At 35.6% G+C, this 13,415-nt stretch overlaps 1 protein-coding gene across 1 annotated transcript in view; it reads left to right on the forward strand.

The window, feature by feature from the left end:
- The window catches only part of LRP1B (LDL receptor related protein 1B), a 309,784-nt gene that overhangs the window by 92,559 nt on the left and 203,810 nt on the right, over window positions 1–13,415 (forward strand). The window contains exon 25 of the mRNA XM_072874983.1: window positions 567–716. Coding sequence (XP_072731084.1) covers window positions 567–716 — 150 coding nt within the window. The remainder of the gene's footprint in view (window positions 1–566; window positions 717–13,415) is intronic.

Raw genomic sequence — 13,415 nt, forward strand, 5'->3', positions numbered from 1 at the left:
TGAGGTCAGTTCACTATAAAGCAAAATTAAAATTAATACTATAAATTTATTGAGAATTAGTATTAGGTTTCGGTATTTCAGCATTCTAAGCAGAGGGCTGTGCATGTAGGGAGAGAACAGACTTTTTATAGTTCTGAATCACAAAAAGTAGCTTGTTTTCTAAGTCTTTACGTATTCATAATTTTAGAATATAAATGATGGCTTCTGGTTCACCTTTACTAGTAGTTAATGACCTTGCTTAGGACCTCATTTCATTCAGATAATTGTTCATTGCCAGATAATGCTCTTTCATCGGTCAGTCACTGATTGATTTCTGTAGATGTTGGGAGAAATAAAAGGCAGAAATCTTTTTAAGAGCATGGGTTTTTTCCACTACAAATGGCCAAGTTTGTTTGGTTTTCTCGATTGTTTTTTAAAAGTTTGAGTGGATGAGTGTACAGATAACATAAATGTGTGTGTATATATATATATTATTTCTTAAATACACTTTTCTTATGGAAACAGCTGAACACTAAATGTATGTTATCTATTCAAGCCACAGTTAAAGTTGTATACATTAATTACAGGTTTATCAATAGATTATGGGGAGAACAAACTTTACTGGATCAGTTCAGGAAATGGAACCATAAATAGATGCAACTTGGACGGTGGCAATCTTGAAATAATAGAATCAATGAAAGAAGACTTAACAAAAGCCACAGCTTTAACCATTATGGGTAAGTCCAGTGGTAATAACGCAGTTTTTAAATGATTGGAAGCTAACTAATAATGAAACATCAACAGCTTGGAGAAGCTATTGTTGTTTTTCTGTAAATAATATGTACAGTACATTCACTAGTGAGACTGGTTTTTTTGTGAAAAAAGTTTTTTATGTTTCATTGAACAGACAGTTTACAATCTGTATTACATGTTTCTAAATATAGTCTTGCATATATATATACACAGGATGAAGGTAACAGACTGATGGCTTACATTTACTATAGTTACTTGTAAAGCATGTTGGAAGGAGGTGTGTTATGCTCTTTATTACAGAGAATTGTCTATGACTTGTTTCTTCTGCTGCTCACTTCTTTCTACTATCTTAGTTCAGAATAGCCCTAGTTTGTTGGATTGGCTTGCACTTTATAAGGACTTCTTTGGGTTATGAATTAATGATTGATGATTTGGATAAATTGATGATTTGGATTTTCAGATGTCTGCTAATATCCTGTGTATTAAATTGGCTGAAAATAAAAGTTCTTCTGTTTGTTATACTTTGCACATTAGAAATGTTTAGAATGTTCAAAACCATCTAAATTATTAAAAAAAATCAAAAGAAGAACAGTAACATAAGGAAAAATTCCTAAAAATTTCAAGAAGTCTTTAAGTTGCAGATTTCTGAATATTATGAGAATATTGCTTTGAACTGAGTGTTTCTCATATGCCTCTTCAGCTCTTGGCCCTTGCTGGAGCTAGGATACAGTGTGTTAAAAAATTCCAGTCTGACACAGAACTAGTAGTTATATTATTCTAGAGATAACTTTAGAGCTTTCCATGTTTCCTCCAAATGCTTTGCTGACCTTTGTTCTGGTTCAATTAAAAATTGATGGATGTTCCAAAAAAAGTTCAGTTGATAAGTATACTTTTGTTGGGATAGTTGACTCATCAACTGCCAGAGTCTTTTTATAAAGTATTTTATTTGATTGATTAATTATATAATGTGCATAGAGATGGTGTGCATGTGAAAGTTATGCTAAATGAACTCCAAAGACTTTATGCACATGGTGTAAATTAAGTCCTGTTTTAAAGTAGTAACTGCTAAAATAGTTCTATTATACACATATTTGTCCAGTATTGAACTCTAAATGCTGTCAAAATCTGTTGGATAGGGGATGCTTTTATATATGCATTCATAAACCAAAGCAAGTTTTGTGTCAGAAGGAGTCATGAATGTTAATATAGACAAATTGTCTTTCATTGATTTGATTGTGACTAGGAATAGAATGCACAGATGACCTTTACTTTAGGGAGCTATTGGAAGTCTTTAATACGAGATGTTGTAAAGAATATTTGTTCATACTGTCACTGAGATGTCTATGGTATCAAGTCTTCATCTGTGATTCACAGAAGCTACAACAGTGATGATCCATCTGGGGTATTGAATAAAGAGTTTATAGCTATGATTTAAAGAAGAGTGTTTCATGTTTGTTTGTGTGACAGTAGTTGAATTTTTGCAGGTGTGGAGATGCGAGAATTTCTGCTGCATAGTTTTTAAACATACATCTAATATTCCTAGTTTGGGATGCTTTGTTTTTATGGGTGATGACAGTTCTTCCCACTCAAAATTGGTAAACAAAACTTACAATGTGTTTGGGTTTTTCTGTTTGTTTTGTCTTTGTTTTGGAGCCATAGTTGTGATAAACTGCAATATGATACTGCAGTACCATTCTGTATATAAATCTGTTGGAGAAAAGTGCAAACAAATACAGTTTTATAAACAGTACTGTATGTGGTGATTGAAAAACATGAGAATTTGCTGTATTCATTTCTCCTGTATGTTTTTATATTGTGGAACATACTCTAGCAACATAAACATCATCTATTTTCCTGACGTGCTAGTGGCTTTACATCAGCTTCTTACAGTCAGGCTTTTGTGCATGTAAAATGGATCAGAACAGATAGTCCAATGTGATACAAAGCAAGATAAGAGATCTGTAATTGATAAATGATCATAACTAGTCATATATAAATAAAGAAGAATTAATAATTTGTTCTAATGTAAGATTTAACATGATAGTGTGTGAAAATTTAGTACCCCTGTTGATCTGTTTGCCTACAAGTTTAACAGGAATTTCTAGTAGGTGAATCACCATAATTATGATGTTTATTGCATCATTTATGTCCATTTCCTAAATTTTCTTGACTACTTTTATCTAAAAACACAGTATACACATAAAAAACAACATGAGCTGGAATGTTTCTTCTCTGTGTATATACCAAGCTAACTTTTTTTACCATTTGAATTCGTCAGTGACTGAAAAGAAAACAGATACGATATCTGTGCCCAAACTCTTAACTGTTTGGTGGCATTTAGGTTCCACTCGGTGCTACAGAGTCCTGTAGGCTTCTGCTGTCTTTTGCATTTTTCTGTCTTTTGCATTTAGTGTCTCCCCAGGTAAAAGCAGTATTTTGGACAGCTTATGTTTTTTGTTTATTTTAAGTATATGGTCATGTTGTATTGTTGGGTTATGTTTCCATTGGGGCAGAAAAAGGAGACAGAGTTGGGTATTCTGAGACTCTCTTTGTACAGTAGTCTCACCAGTCATACGTTGGTCTGTTGTTGTTGATCGTCAGAACCTTTATGGGTCTGAAGAGCTAAAACAAGGAAACGGTGGAGGGAACCTCAGTGGATTGAGGGGACGACAGGGTGACGTGATCTGAGATAGCCCTGGTTCCCCTACCCCTGCCAAGGGTAGGTGCACTGGGGGAGAAAGGATTGTCAGAAAAATTGCTACTTTTCTAATAAATTTACTATACCGCTGATCTCTTCTAGCACCTCAGTCCTTCTTGATTCTGAAAATTTTTTGGGCTGTTTGTGAAGCATTTCCTTACTAGCATCTTTCCCAGCCATTAGTCTCCTTGTCAGAAAGCACAAGCTCCTAGAGACACCCAAGGATAATCCAATAGTCTGCGTGAAGAGCTAGTGTCTTCCATTCTTTGTCTGGGCAGCCTTTTGCACAGAAAACTAACAGAACTTCTGACAGTTTCCAGTGGTTTTTGCGATATCTTATAGTTTACATTCCAGAAGATTTTTCAGGATGACAGAGGCTTGGCCCAAGACTGACTCCTTTCTTGCTTTGGTAATCTCTGTGCTGTTCTGGTATCTCTGTGTTATCTTGATCTTTGATTCTGTTAATTTCAAAATGGGAAAAGAAACGAGAAGCAGTTAGGCACTCCATGGTTATGTACTGTGATATGAACTCAATAAATAATGCTAGCTAAGTCAGTAAGGTTTTGTTTTGCTGTTTAGTATGGTTTATGGAGTAGTTCAGAGCTTCACCAGGCAATGACGAATGCTGCTCCCCTTTAGTACCACTCCTCAGTCTCCTCGCTGTTTGTACTGTGTTGCTTTCAATCTCTCTATTTTAGTGTTGCAGTTTAGCAGTTGTAAACTATTTGGAAGTTACCACTACTGTTTCAGATGCTTACTGTTGTTTAGTCCTTTCCAGGCTCTGTTTAACATTTTCCTACTATTATATCCTTTAGTGGGAGCATCTTTCTGTATTTTGGTTCTTTCATTTATTGGTTTTCTACTCAGTAGTGCCAGTCATCTTTCTTTTTACATATGCCGAGCTCCAAAATTCCTAGTCTTTGGTGCCTGCTTTTGCTACATCTTTTTGAGCAGGATGTAGATGGGATGAAAATTATATTCCATTTGAAAGTAAAGCGTTTGAATATATACAAAATTACTATTTTTGCCATGCCCTGAAGCATACAAAAAATTATTTTTGCTGTTGCCATTCTGTATTATAAAGATGTTGCTATAAATCCATGATAGTCACATTTGCTTTTCTACTCTTCCCACTTTGTCTTCAAATACACATTCACTGTCTGAAATGTCAGTGCATGCAACATCAGCCTTTTTTAGTTAATTTACCATTCAAAAATGCGTGTGAATGCTTTGTTTAGTACCTCCCACTGTTTATTGTCTTGCATTTGGTCAATGGTAATTTTCTTCTGCTACTGTGTTAACAGTTCATTTTATTTTGTTAAAAAACGTCTGAAGTTTCTTCTGGTCTTTTAGAAGCTTGTCTAATTCACAGCACCCTATGCCCTGCATAATTTTCAACACCTGCCACTGACACCATTTAGTAGTTGATAACAAATATATCCACTGTTTTGGAAACTCTGAATGTTCCATGTGAGAGAATCTCTGATTTTCTTATACAGTACAGCAATACTCTTTTCAAAGTCAAGAAAATGCTTCCTATACTTGTGTTAAGGTTTGAGCTTAATATATCATATTAAGTACCTGATTTTAGCAGTTTTCCCAGTACCCAGCACCTGAGTGTCATCAAATTATGTAGGTGTATTTGGATTTCTGCATGAAGTCTCATTTCCTGCCTTCCAAGTTTCTTAATGAAGATGGTTCCTTGACTGTAACTGAAACTGGTTGGAAATTTACCTTTGTGATGAGAACTGTATGTATTTCTGGATTGGTGAGCAGAGTCATTATATTACAAGATTTGAATTACAAAGGGACTTGCAGCAATATCTGATGTATTTCCAAACTGGCATATTCTTTCTTGAATGGTATATGGCTCTCAATCATAACCTGAGCATTGCTAGTGAAGTATTGATTAGTTACTGTAAGTTTGTCACTGAGAAGAAAAAGGTATTGAAGGCTTCTGTCAGCAGTTTTGGTGGAGGTATTTGATTGGATTTTGTATCAGATCCTCACAGAAACACAGTTTACACAAAATCACAAAATCCAGCTCATTTCACTACAAAACAGGAATATCATGTAGATTGTATTATGAGGATATCATTTGTTGTGCATTGGTGATTTTTTTTTTAAATACTTGTGCTAGAAACCTCAAAGGAAGTATTCCATGATGCTAAGCAGTAGCCTTTTTCTAGTCGTTGTTTACTAGTATAAAATAGAGTAAGTGCATGTAGTGAATGATTCTATGTATAAGTGCCATTTCTGTTGAAATTCAAAAAAATTCAATCAGCAATACAACAAAATCAGACATATATAATAGCTTTTCAATGGGAGTGCAGATATTAGAACAATGTCTTTTGAACACAAACTGTATATAATACAGCCATCAAGGTGTATTATCAAAAATTAAAATAGACAGGAACAATTGCATTATTTCATTTTAGACAGAAAATGTGGGTTCATATTACGAAAATATATTCATTCTACCATTTAATTTCATCATGTGGTTAAATCATACAATCGTTATTTGATTTTTGTTTTATCCTAAATAAAGTTTCAAAAATAACACCAGAATGCATTTCTAGTAACTCAAATGGTGGGAGCTGTGACTTTGCTGGATGTAATTGCAAAGTGAAAGGGGCTGCTTAGATCAGGAAACTTCAAATACATACACCTTAATTTTCCAAGTCATCAGTCTTCTAATTGCCGTAACACCGTTCATTACATTAGCATTAATATATGAAATATATCTAGGAAATTTGCCCAGTTCTAAGTACAGTACATAGTTGTCTTCCATAAATACTCAAACCACCATTAATGAAAACTAATGGCCCATCACAATTTGCATTCAGACTACTGCTTGAAATCTCCAAAGGACTGTCCACAATGCTAGTGTAGCAATTTTTGGCATTTGCAATTGCTGTTTCCCAACATGTTGCTGCACTTAATACTAATTACCCAACAAAATGGATAAATACGACAATTTTAATGTATATTATAACCCAGTTTCAGCAACAAGTTTGTAATTAGCAATCGAACAACACTCTTGTTAGCATAATCAAGCAAGTAAATCATTTAACTTCAGTTTGATATTTAAAGGTTTCAAATGGCATTATTTTTCCCTAGTTTGTGAAAACAAGTTGTATTTATGCTAAAGTCAAGTGGTTTTGCAAAATTATCTAGTATAGTTTAAAATGAATATAGAAATAGATTAATTCATCCTAATACTAGAAATCACAGATGAGTTATCTACTGGGAGAATATATTAATAATGCAGAGAGAAATAGTCCAAAATTCTGCTTAGGATTATGGTAAAAAGTAGCTGTGTAACATGTTGGGGTTTTTTTGGTATGAGACTGTGTTGTGGTGTATATCGGCCACCCAGCAGTTTCTGAACAATTAAAACCTCTATTCTTTAGGTCGTAGGGCATAAGCGGCCAGCTGTGACCAGTTCGTGGGTTTTGGCAGGTAGTCATAAGAGGTTTGACCTCAAGAAGTCTGTACTTCAGAATTTTATGTTTGTGGTTGGTTTTGGTGGTTGTGGTTTTTTGTTCCTTTTTTGTTTGTTTATTTGCTGGGGGTTGTTTTTGTTAATATACCTGCAGTGTCAGGATTTGTGTGAGCTTCACCTTACTTAAGTTTTCAAGTTATCTTTCTCATTTAACTCCTCATACTGTATCCATATCTCTTTCTAAAACTTGCAGTGCACCATATAAAGCCTCCACGTAAAAGAAGAATAAATACTAGTTCAGTAAGGTTTTGTAAGTTATATTTTTAATTAAATGTTTATGCGGGTGTCATGTTAACAAGGATGGAAGAATAAGATAAAAGAATCATTATGAAGCGTATTTTGAGTATTCACTTGTGATTTGTCATGATTTGTCCTCTTTAACGGTATAGGTGGCATAGGAGACAACCTCTGTGTTCACAGTCGGGTACTTCAAGGACTAGTATTGAGTTTATGCTGTGATGATTTCTGTTTCTTGTATTGTGAAGGGAGGGAAAGAAGAATTTTATGATCTGACATGACTGACACCGTTGATTGAAATTGTCTAGATACTGTTAACTGTATATGAAAGCAGCAATGGTCTCATTTAGTAGCTCAGTAAGTAAAAGAGGCACATGGTGGAACATTCAGTTGGTGATGTAGAAATGCTTTGGCTCTATACTAATACTGAAAAGGAGAAAGGAAACTATTTATGGTGTAGATAATTATTGGTGATTGAACTTCTTGATTAAGCACATGCCATGCCTTCATCTCTCCGTAAAAGAATATGCAAAGTTGGTTATTTGGGGGTTTTGTTTGTTTCCTTTCCCTAAAGAGGCAGGCAAGTCAGCAAATTGCAGGAGGCTGTCAAAACCATAGCCAAGCATGAAGTTTTGCACAAAATACTAAAGAAATGCCTGAAAGAGTTTGATCACCTCTTTGAAGTAAATGATGCAAAACACCAAAACTGTATGTGTTTTGCTTCCTTCCTGTACTCCAGTCTTAAAAATATTGGATGGATGGGTTTGGATATGTAAAATAGTGAATTCTAGTATACTATGTGCAAGACAGCAGTCATTACCAAAATTATTTAATGGGCCATTCTGATTCGTGGTCAAATAGAGGATTTGAAGACTGAAATCGCTTCTTCGCATACAATCATTTCATTGAAAAAGTTAGCCTAAACCTTTAGGATACATAATTCATTATTGTGAGTCATAATCTCACAGGAAAAAAAAACCAAAATAAGTCAAATTCCCATGATTTTCCATAGGGATTATCTCACATATTCACTTTTATATTATCTCACTTTCATCTTTTTGTTATAATACACACTATTGTATTGAGCACAGGATTGAGCACAAAATTGAGCACAGGAATTTCTTGTTCTAAGGATAGTCTGATGAAAGAATCATCAGATGCAAGCTACTATTAATTTAACAGCTTGATATTGCAGGACAATCTTTTCACTCAGTCTATTCTAGCACCTTTGGATGCATAGGACGATAGATTTCCTTTAAATTTTACACAGGTTTCACTGGAGAGTTCCATTTGGGTCTCCAAGTGTTCATATTCAGAGTATTTTCATTCTGTAGATTGTTTTCTCATCATATAGCTGTGAAGACTACCCAGTAAATGTTTTTTTCCCATGATATTTTCAGACTTTATTTTCTTTTGTGCAGTAACTTTTTACATTTACAGCAATGGAAATTATTTTTCAGATCTTCAGCTTTCATCATGAAACACTCAACTGTCTGCCTCTATAAATTAGTTATTTAAATATTAAAACTGCAGCATAGGCAACAATTCATTTAACTGAAAAGAAAATGAACTAGAAATGAATTTAATACACAATATTTGTTGGAAAGGCAGTGCTCCTGAAGTTTGCAATTTTTTTTTCGATCTAGGGTTTTACTTTTGGTTCATCTACAGTAATAACTTTTTCTGTCTGAAATGAAAATGCTGATGATGTTAAACTCATAATTATACAGACTTGACCCATTTAATTATTTCATTTAAGATGTTTAAAAGATACATAACTATTTGGAGAAAAAAAGGAAGTGTTCGTACTTTTTTCTTCATGTAGAACATTGCTGCAAGATTGTATTTCACAGTAATTAATACTTTAAATGTAGTCACGAGTGAAATGTTAACTCACTGCGAAGCAGTAGTTTGTTAGTAACCTAAGCATGTGGTACTGTCCATATACTGCCTTTTACATTGTTCCAGTTAAAAAATACACATGACAAACTGAAGATAAAGTTGAATTCAAATTGCTGCTATAATTTCTTTTCTTTTTTCTTTTGTTTTCCCTTTCATGGTTAAATTTAACATTCACACAAAAACTACATTGTGTTGCCCTTGAGAGTATTGGTCAAATCTAGGTCTAAGGTAATATGGTATTAAAATGTTAGCTAGTTCAGTTTGTTTAAAATAGTTACTTTTCCAGAAGGCTGAGAGCAGAGGGAAGTTGCATGCACTTATTTTTATACCATTTTGTTAACTCAGAGAATATAACAGAGATGGGCCAATGAAACCTTGTTTCTGTACTGAGACTTCCTAGAAGGCTAGAACTACAATTCAGAACTACCTTTTATTTGATTGATTAAATTTTACGAACTCAATAGCTTAAATTTCTTTATAATATAGGAATATAGGAAAAATATAGGTTGTGGATCCTCAGAAATATAATTTTAAATTCATAACATAAAAATCCATAACTTCTTTTCTGAAGTGGTGAGCTACAGAGTGTTAGCCAGTCGATAAGGTGAATGACTTGACGAAGGTAAGAAAACCCACAATGAGTTGGAAGGAGGTCATCGTACTGTTTAAGTCTTGTGAAGGGAGTAAGGACTCAGGTAGGGTGTTCTGGCATTCAAAGAAAATGAGAAACAGACACTGTGAAATGTATGGACTGTGGAACTTGTCAACCTGGAACACTGAGGTTCATCATCCATCTGTGTGTACCCTAGAGGCAGTGAGGGCTAATGTGTTCAGGACTTGAAATCAGAAGATTGGCTATGGTTTCTGTGTCAATGCTGGCTATTAGTTCACTGAAGTTTGAGTTTGATGTCGAAGCTGTTTAAAAGTATGTTCTGATACACTTGGAGGTAGAGCCTGCTTTTCATTTTTTTCATGATTTCTTAGTTATTGATTGTAATTTGTTTTTAATGAAAAATGTGTTTTAGCATTACAGGCAATTTTGTTCACTTGTGAAAATTAATTTCTTCCCTAGAGGAAGGTCAGTAGAATTTCCATATATAACTAGGGATTTTAATTTAGCATTTTCTATGGAAGTAGGCTTAAATCAGCTGTTGTTGCAGCAAAAGTGGAACTGGTGAAGACTGCTTTCATGTCTCCTAAATCTGTCGTGGTTTAACCCCAGTCAATAACCAAGCCCCACACAGCCGCTCTCTCACTCCTCCCCGGTAGGATGGGGGAGAGAATCAGGAAAAAAAAAAAAGTAAAACCTGTGGGTTGAGATAAAGACAGTTTAATAGGACCGCAGAGGAAGAGATAATAATAATAATAATAATAATAATAATAATAATAATAATGATAAAAGAATGTACAAAACAAGTGATGCACAATGCAATTGCTCACCACCCGCTGACCAATGCCCAGCCTGTCCCCGAGCAGCGATGGCTGCCCCCCGGCCACCTCCCCCAGTTTCTATACTGGGCATGACGCCGTATGGTATGGAATAGCCCTTTGGGCAGTGTGGGTCAGCTGTCCTGGCCGTGCCCCCTCCCAGCTCCTTGTGTGCCCGGCAGAGCCTGGGAAGCTGACAAGTCCTTGACCAGTGTCAGCACTGCTCAGCCACAGCTAAACCATCAGTGTGTTATCAGCATTATTCTCATCCTAAATCCCAAACACAGCACTGTACCAGCGACTAGGAAGAAAATGAACTCTGTCCCAGCCGAAACCAGGACAATAACACAGTACCTTCAGCTTATCTTTATAATCTTCTCTCCATAATACCTCCAGTGCAATACCCCACATCTTTTGTCCTAAGACCTTACCCCAGTTTCTCTCCTGCTCTTCTTCACTACGGACGTCTCTACTGCAAGCACTTGCAGAGCCTTCCCCCATTCCCAAATCTACAATTTGCTATCACAATACCCCATTTTCCTCACGTATTCCTTAAATTTCCCTTTTTTCTCTCCACTCCATTCCCCATCTTCTCTGTGTCAAAACAAAGCACAGGCTGTTGCCACTCTGGAGCTACACATGAAGAGATATGCTGGCCAGCACATGTGCTGCGTGGCCATCTGGCTGCCAGCAAACTGAAGGGATTCAACCAGTCAATCATTCCACTATTTTGCAGTATACTGGGGCTCAGTCAGACAAGATTTTGTATGGGGTGGCTTCTGAGATCGTCAAGGAAGTATGGCATATGTGTGTTCTCGGTTTCACTTCAAAAAGAAATCTGTACTTTGACAAAGGTTGTGTTAGCTCTGTGCATTGATTTTTCCTAAGCTTTTAAATAGTTATCAAAAACTAGCAGAAGTTTCTCATGCCTCTACTGTGAAAAGTAGAATACAGGATGTTGTTGTTCCCATTACACTTGTTAGAAATAGCCGGCAGTGCTTTGCATTTGGATTTGTTTGTCTACAGCTAGAAACATCAGGAAGTTCTTCACTGAAATAATGCTTTTATGCAATGTCTGAAGGATGACATTAAGAGTTAGCACTGGCTAAGTGTTTTCTGTATGTTCGATATGCTCTGTGTTTCAGTCTCACCCAGACAGGAAAGGACTGATTTGCTTTGCTTCCAGCAACCATTGAGATTGATGAATAATGGGAACAAGCTGGCTGAAATTAATTATGATAAAAATGAAAAGATTATGTTATAAGGGAAACAGCTGAAGGACTTGGCATTGGTTAGGTAAGGAGCTCTTCGCTGTGAACATTCAGTCACTATGAGTTAGCCAAGTTCTTGTTTTGGAAGCAAGTTTAAGTTCTCAAGTGTTTAGTCTGTTAAAATTAGACAGTAAGCATAATTAGACAGTAAGCATAATTAGACAGTAAGCATCATTACTATGTTTATTTTTCTTTTGGATCTGACAAAAGTTTCCTTGCCTTTCAGAAGTACACTTTTGCAATTTCAGTCCATTCTTTAGTTTCCTCTAGACTGACTTGTCACCATGTACCTCACGGAAGATATTTATGGAGAATATGTTAGTTTGCATTAAACAAATGATCCCACCTTGAGTGTGTAATGCTGGTGCCTGCATATGTGAAATGTAAAGGTTGGGGTTTTTTTCTCTCTTGGCACATGGCAAGTCACAAAAGCATGTCATGGCTGATTTCAGGACCCTGATTCTCAAGTTGTGATAGTCTCAGATGGGATATAAGGGTGAGCAGCCCTTGGGCACCCCTCATTTATAACACTTGACTGTAGTCCCTGACAGTAAGGCTGTTACAAGTAGCAGTGCCATACTACAGAGCTTTCCCATCGTTACCCGAGCATCTTCATTGAAGCACTGACAGGATGTAGCTGTTGTAGAAAGCAGTTCTGTGATCTTGATGTCATCCTTCAGAGCTACAGTAAAGCTGCTGTGGCCTTTTATATGCATAGGGGTATAAAGAAATGCCAAGAGAGTGAAGGGCATTTCTAGCGTTCTTCTGATTTCCCCTCACTTTAACCTATTCCGTCTTCCAAGTCTTAGCAATAGTGAATACAAATTTTCTGAGAGCGGCTGTGAAGGTTTTCAGAAGTGTATATTTAATATTATTTTCTTCTGTTTGCATAATTTCTTCTTGCTGTGTCTCCTGATAGGTCACCTTTGCTTTTTTCTTTTTGCTTTGTGGTTGTTGTGACTTATTTTATACCCCATATGTGCAACATCAAGTGGTGGCATGAAACAAGAAATATTCAAAACTTGGTAGGAATACCACCCCAATACTGGTTTGAGGAAAAGTAGTAAAGATTGTTACCTTAAAGAAATTATAAACTATCGACACTGAGACATCTTACTAGCTTTTGTTAGATGAATAAAAGACTAACAAGCTCTTTAACTGAAGAAGCTCTTCCATTAATTCCAGTAGGTAATGAGTCAAAGACTCAAAATGACAGACTGATAAATGTTGTATATTTCTGAACAAAACTAAACCAATCCCTAATGTTGATATTTAAATTATGTTAATGGAGCTTCAAAAATAACATTTTCCTGAAGTGATGTAAGTGAAATGAAGTAGAGAATATGCATCTCGTGTATACCTTTCAGTTTCTTGAAATTTCTTGTAAATTGCTTGTCTTCATACACTGTTGTTTAAATTGCTCTGAAGATTATCTTTACATTAATACTGATATTTGTATCTTAATTTCTTTTTTCACAAAAATTTACATTCCACAGTAACCAATATGGCCACAGCATTATGATCAAACTTAGTGTTTCTATCCTCATGTCACTTAGAATCCTGTCTGAATTTAAGTGAAATCTTTATGACTAAAGGCACCTGAAATCCAACCCTTGAAAAATATGTTGCATATACTGCAATT

The sequence above is a fragment of the Ciconia boyciana genome, chromosome 10 (genome assembly GCF_034638445.1).
Source record: "Ciconia boyciana chromosome 10, ASM3463844v1, whole genome shotgun sequence".
Classification (NCBI taxonomy): domain Eukaryota; kingdom Metazoa; phylum Chordata; class Aves; order Ciconiiformes; family Ciconiidae; genus Ciconia; species Ciconia boyciana.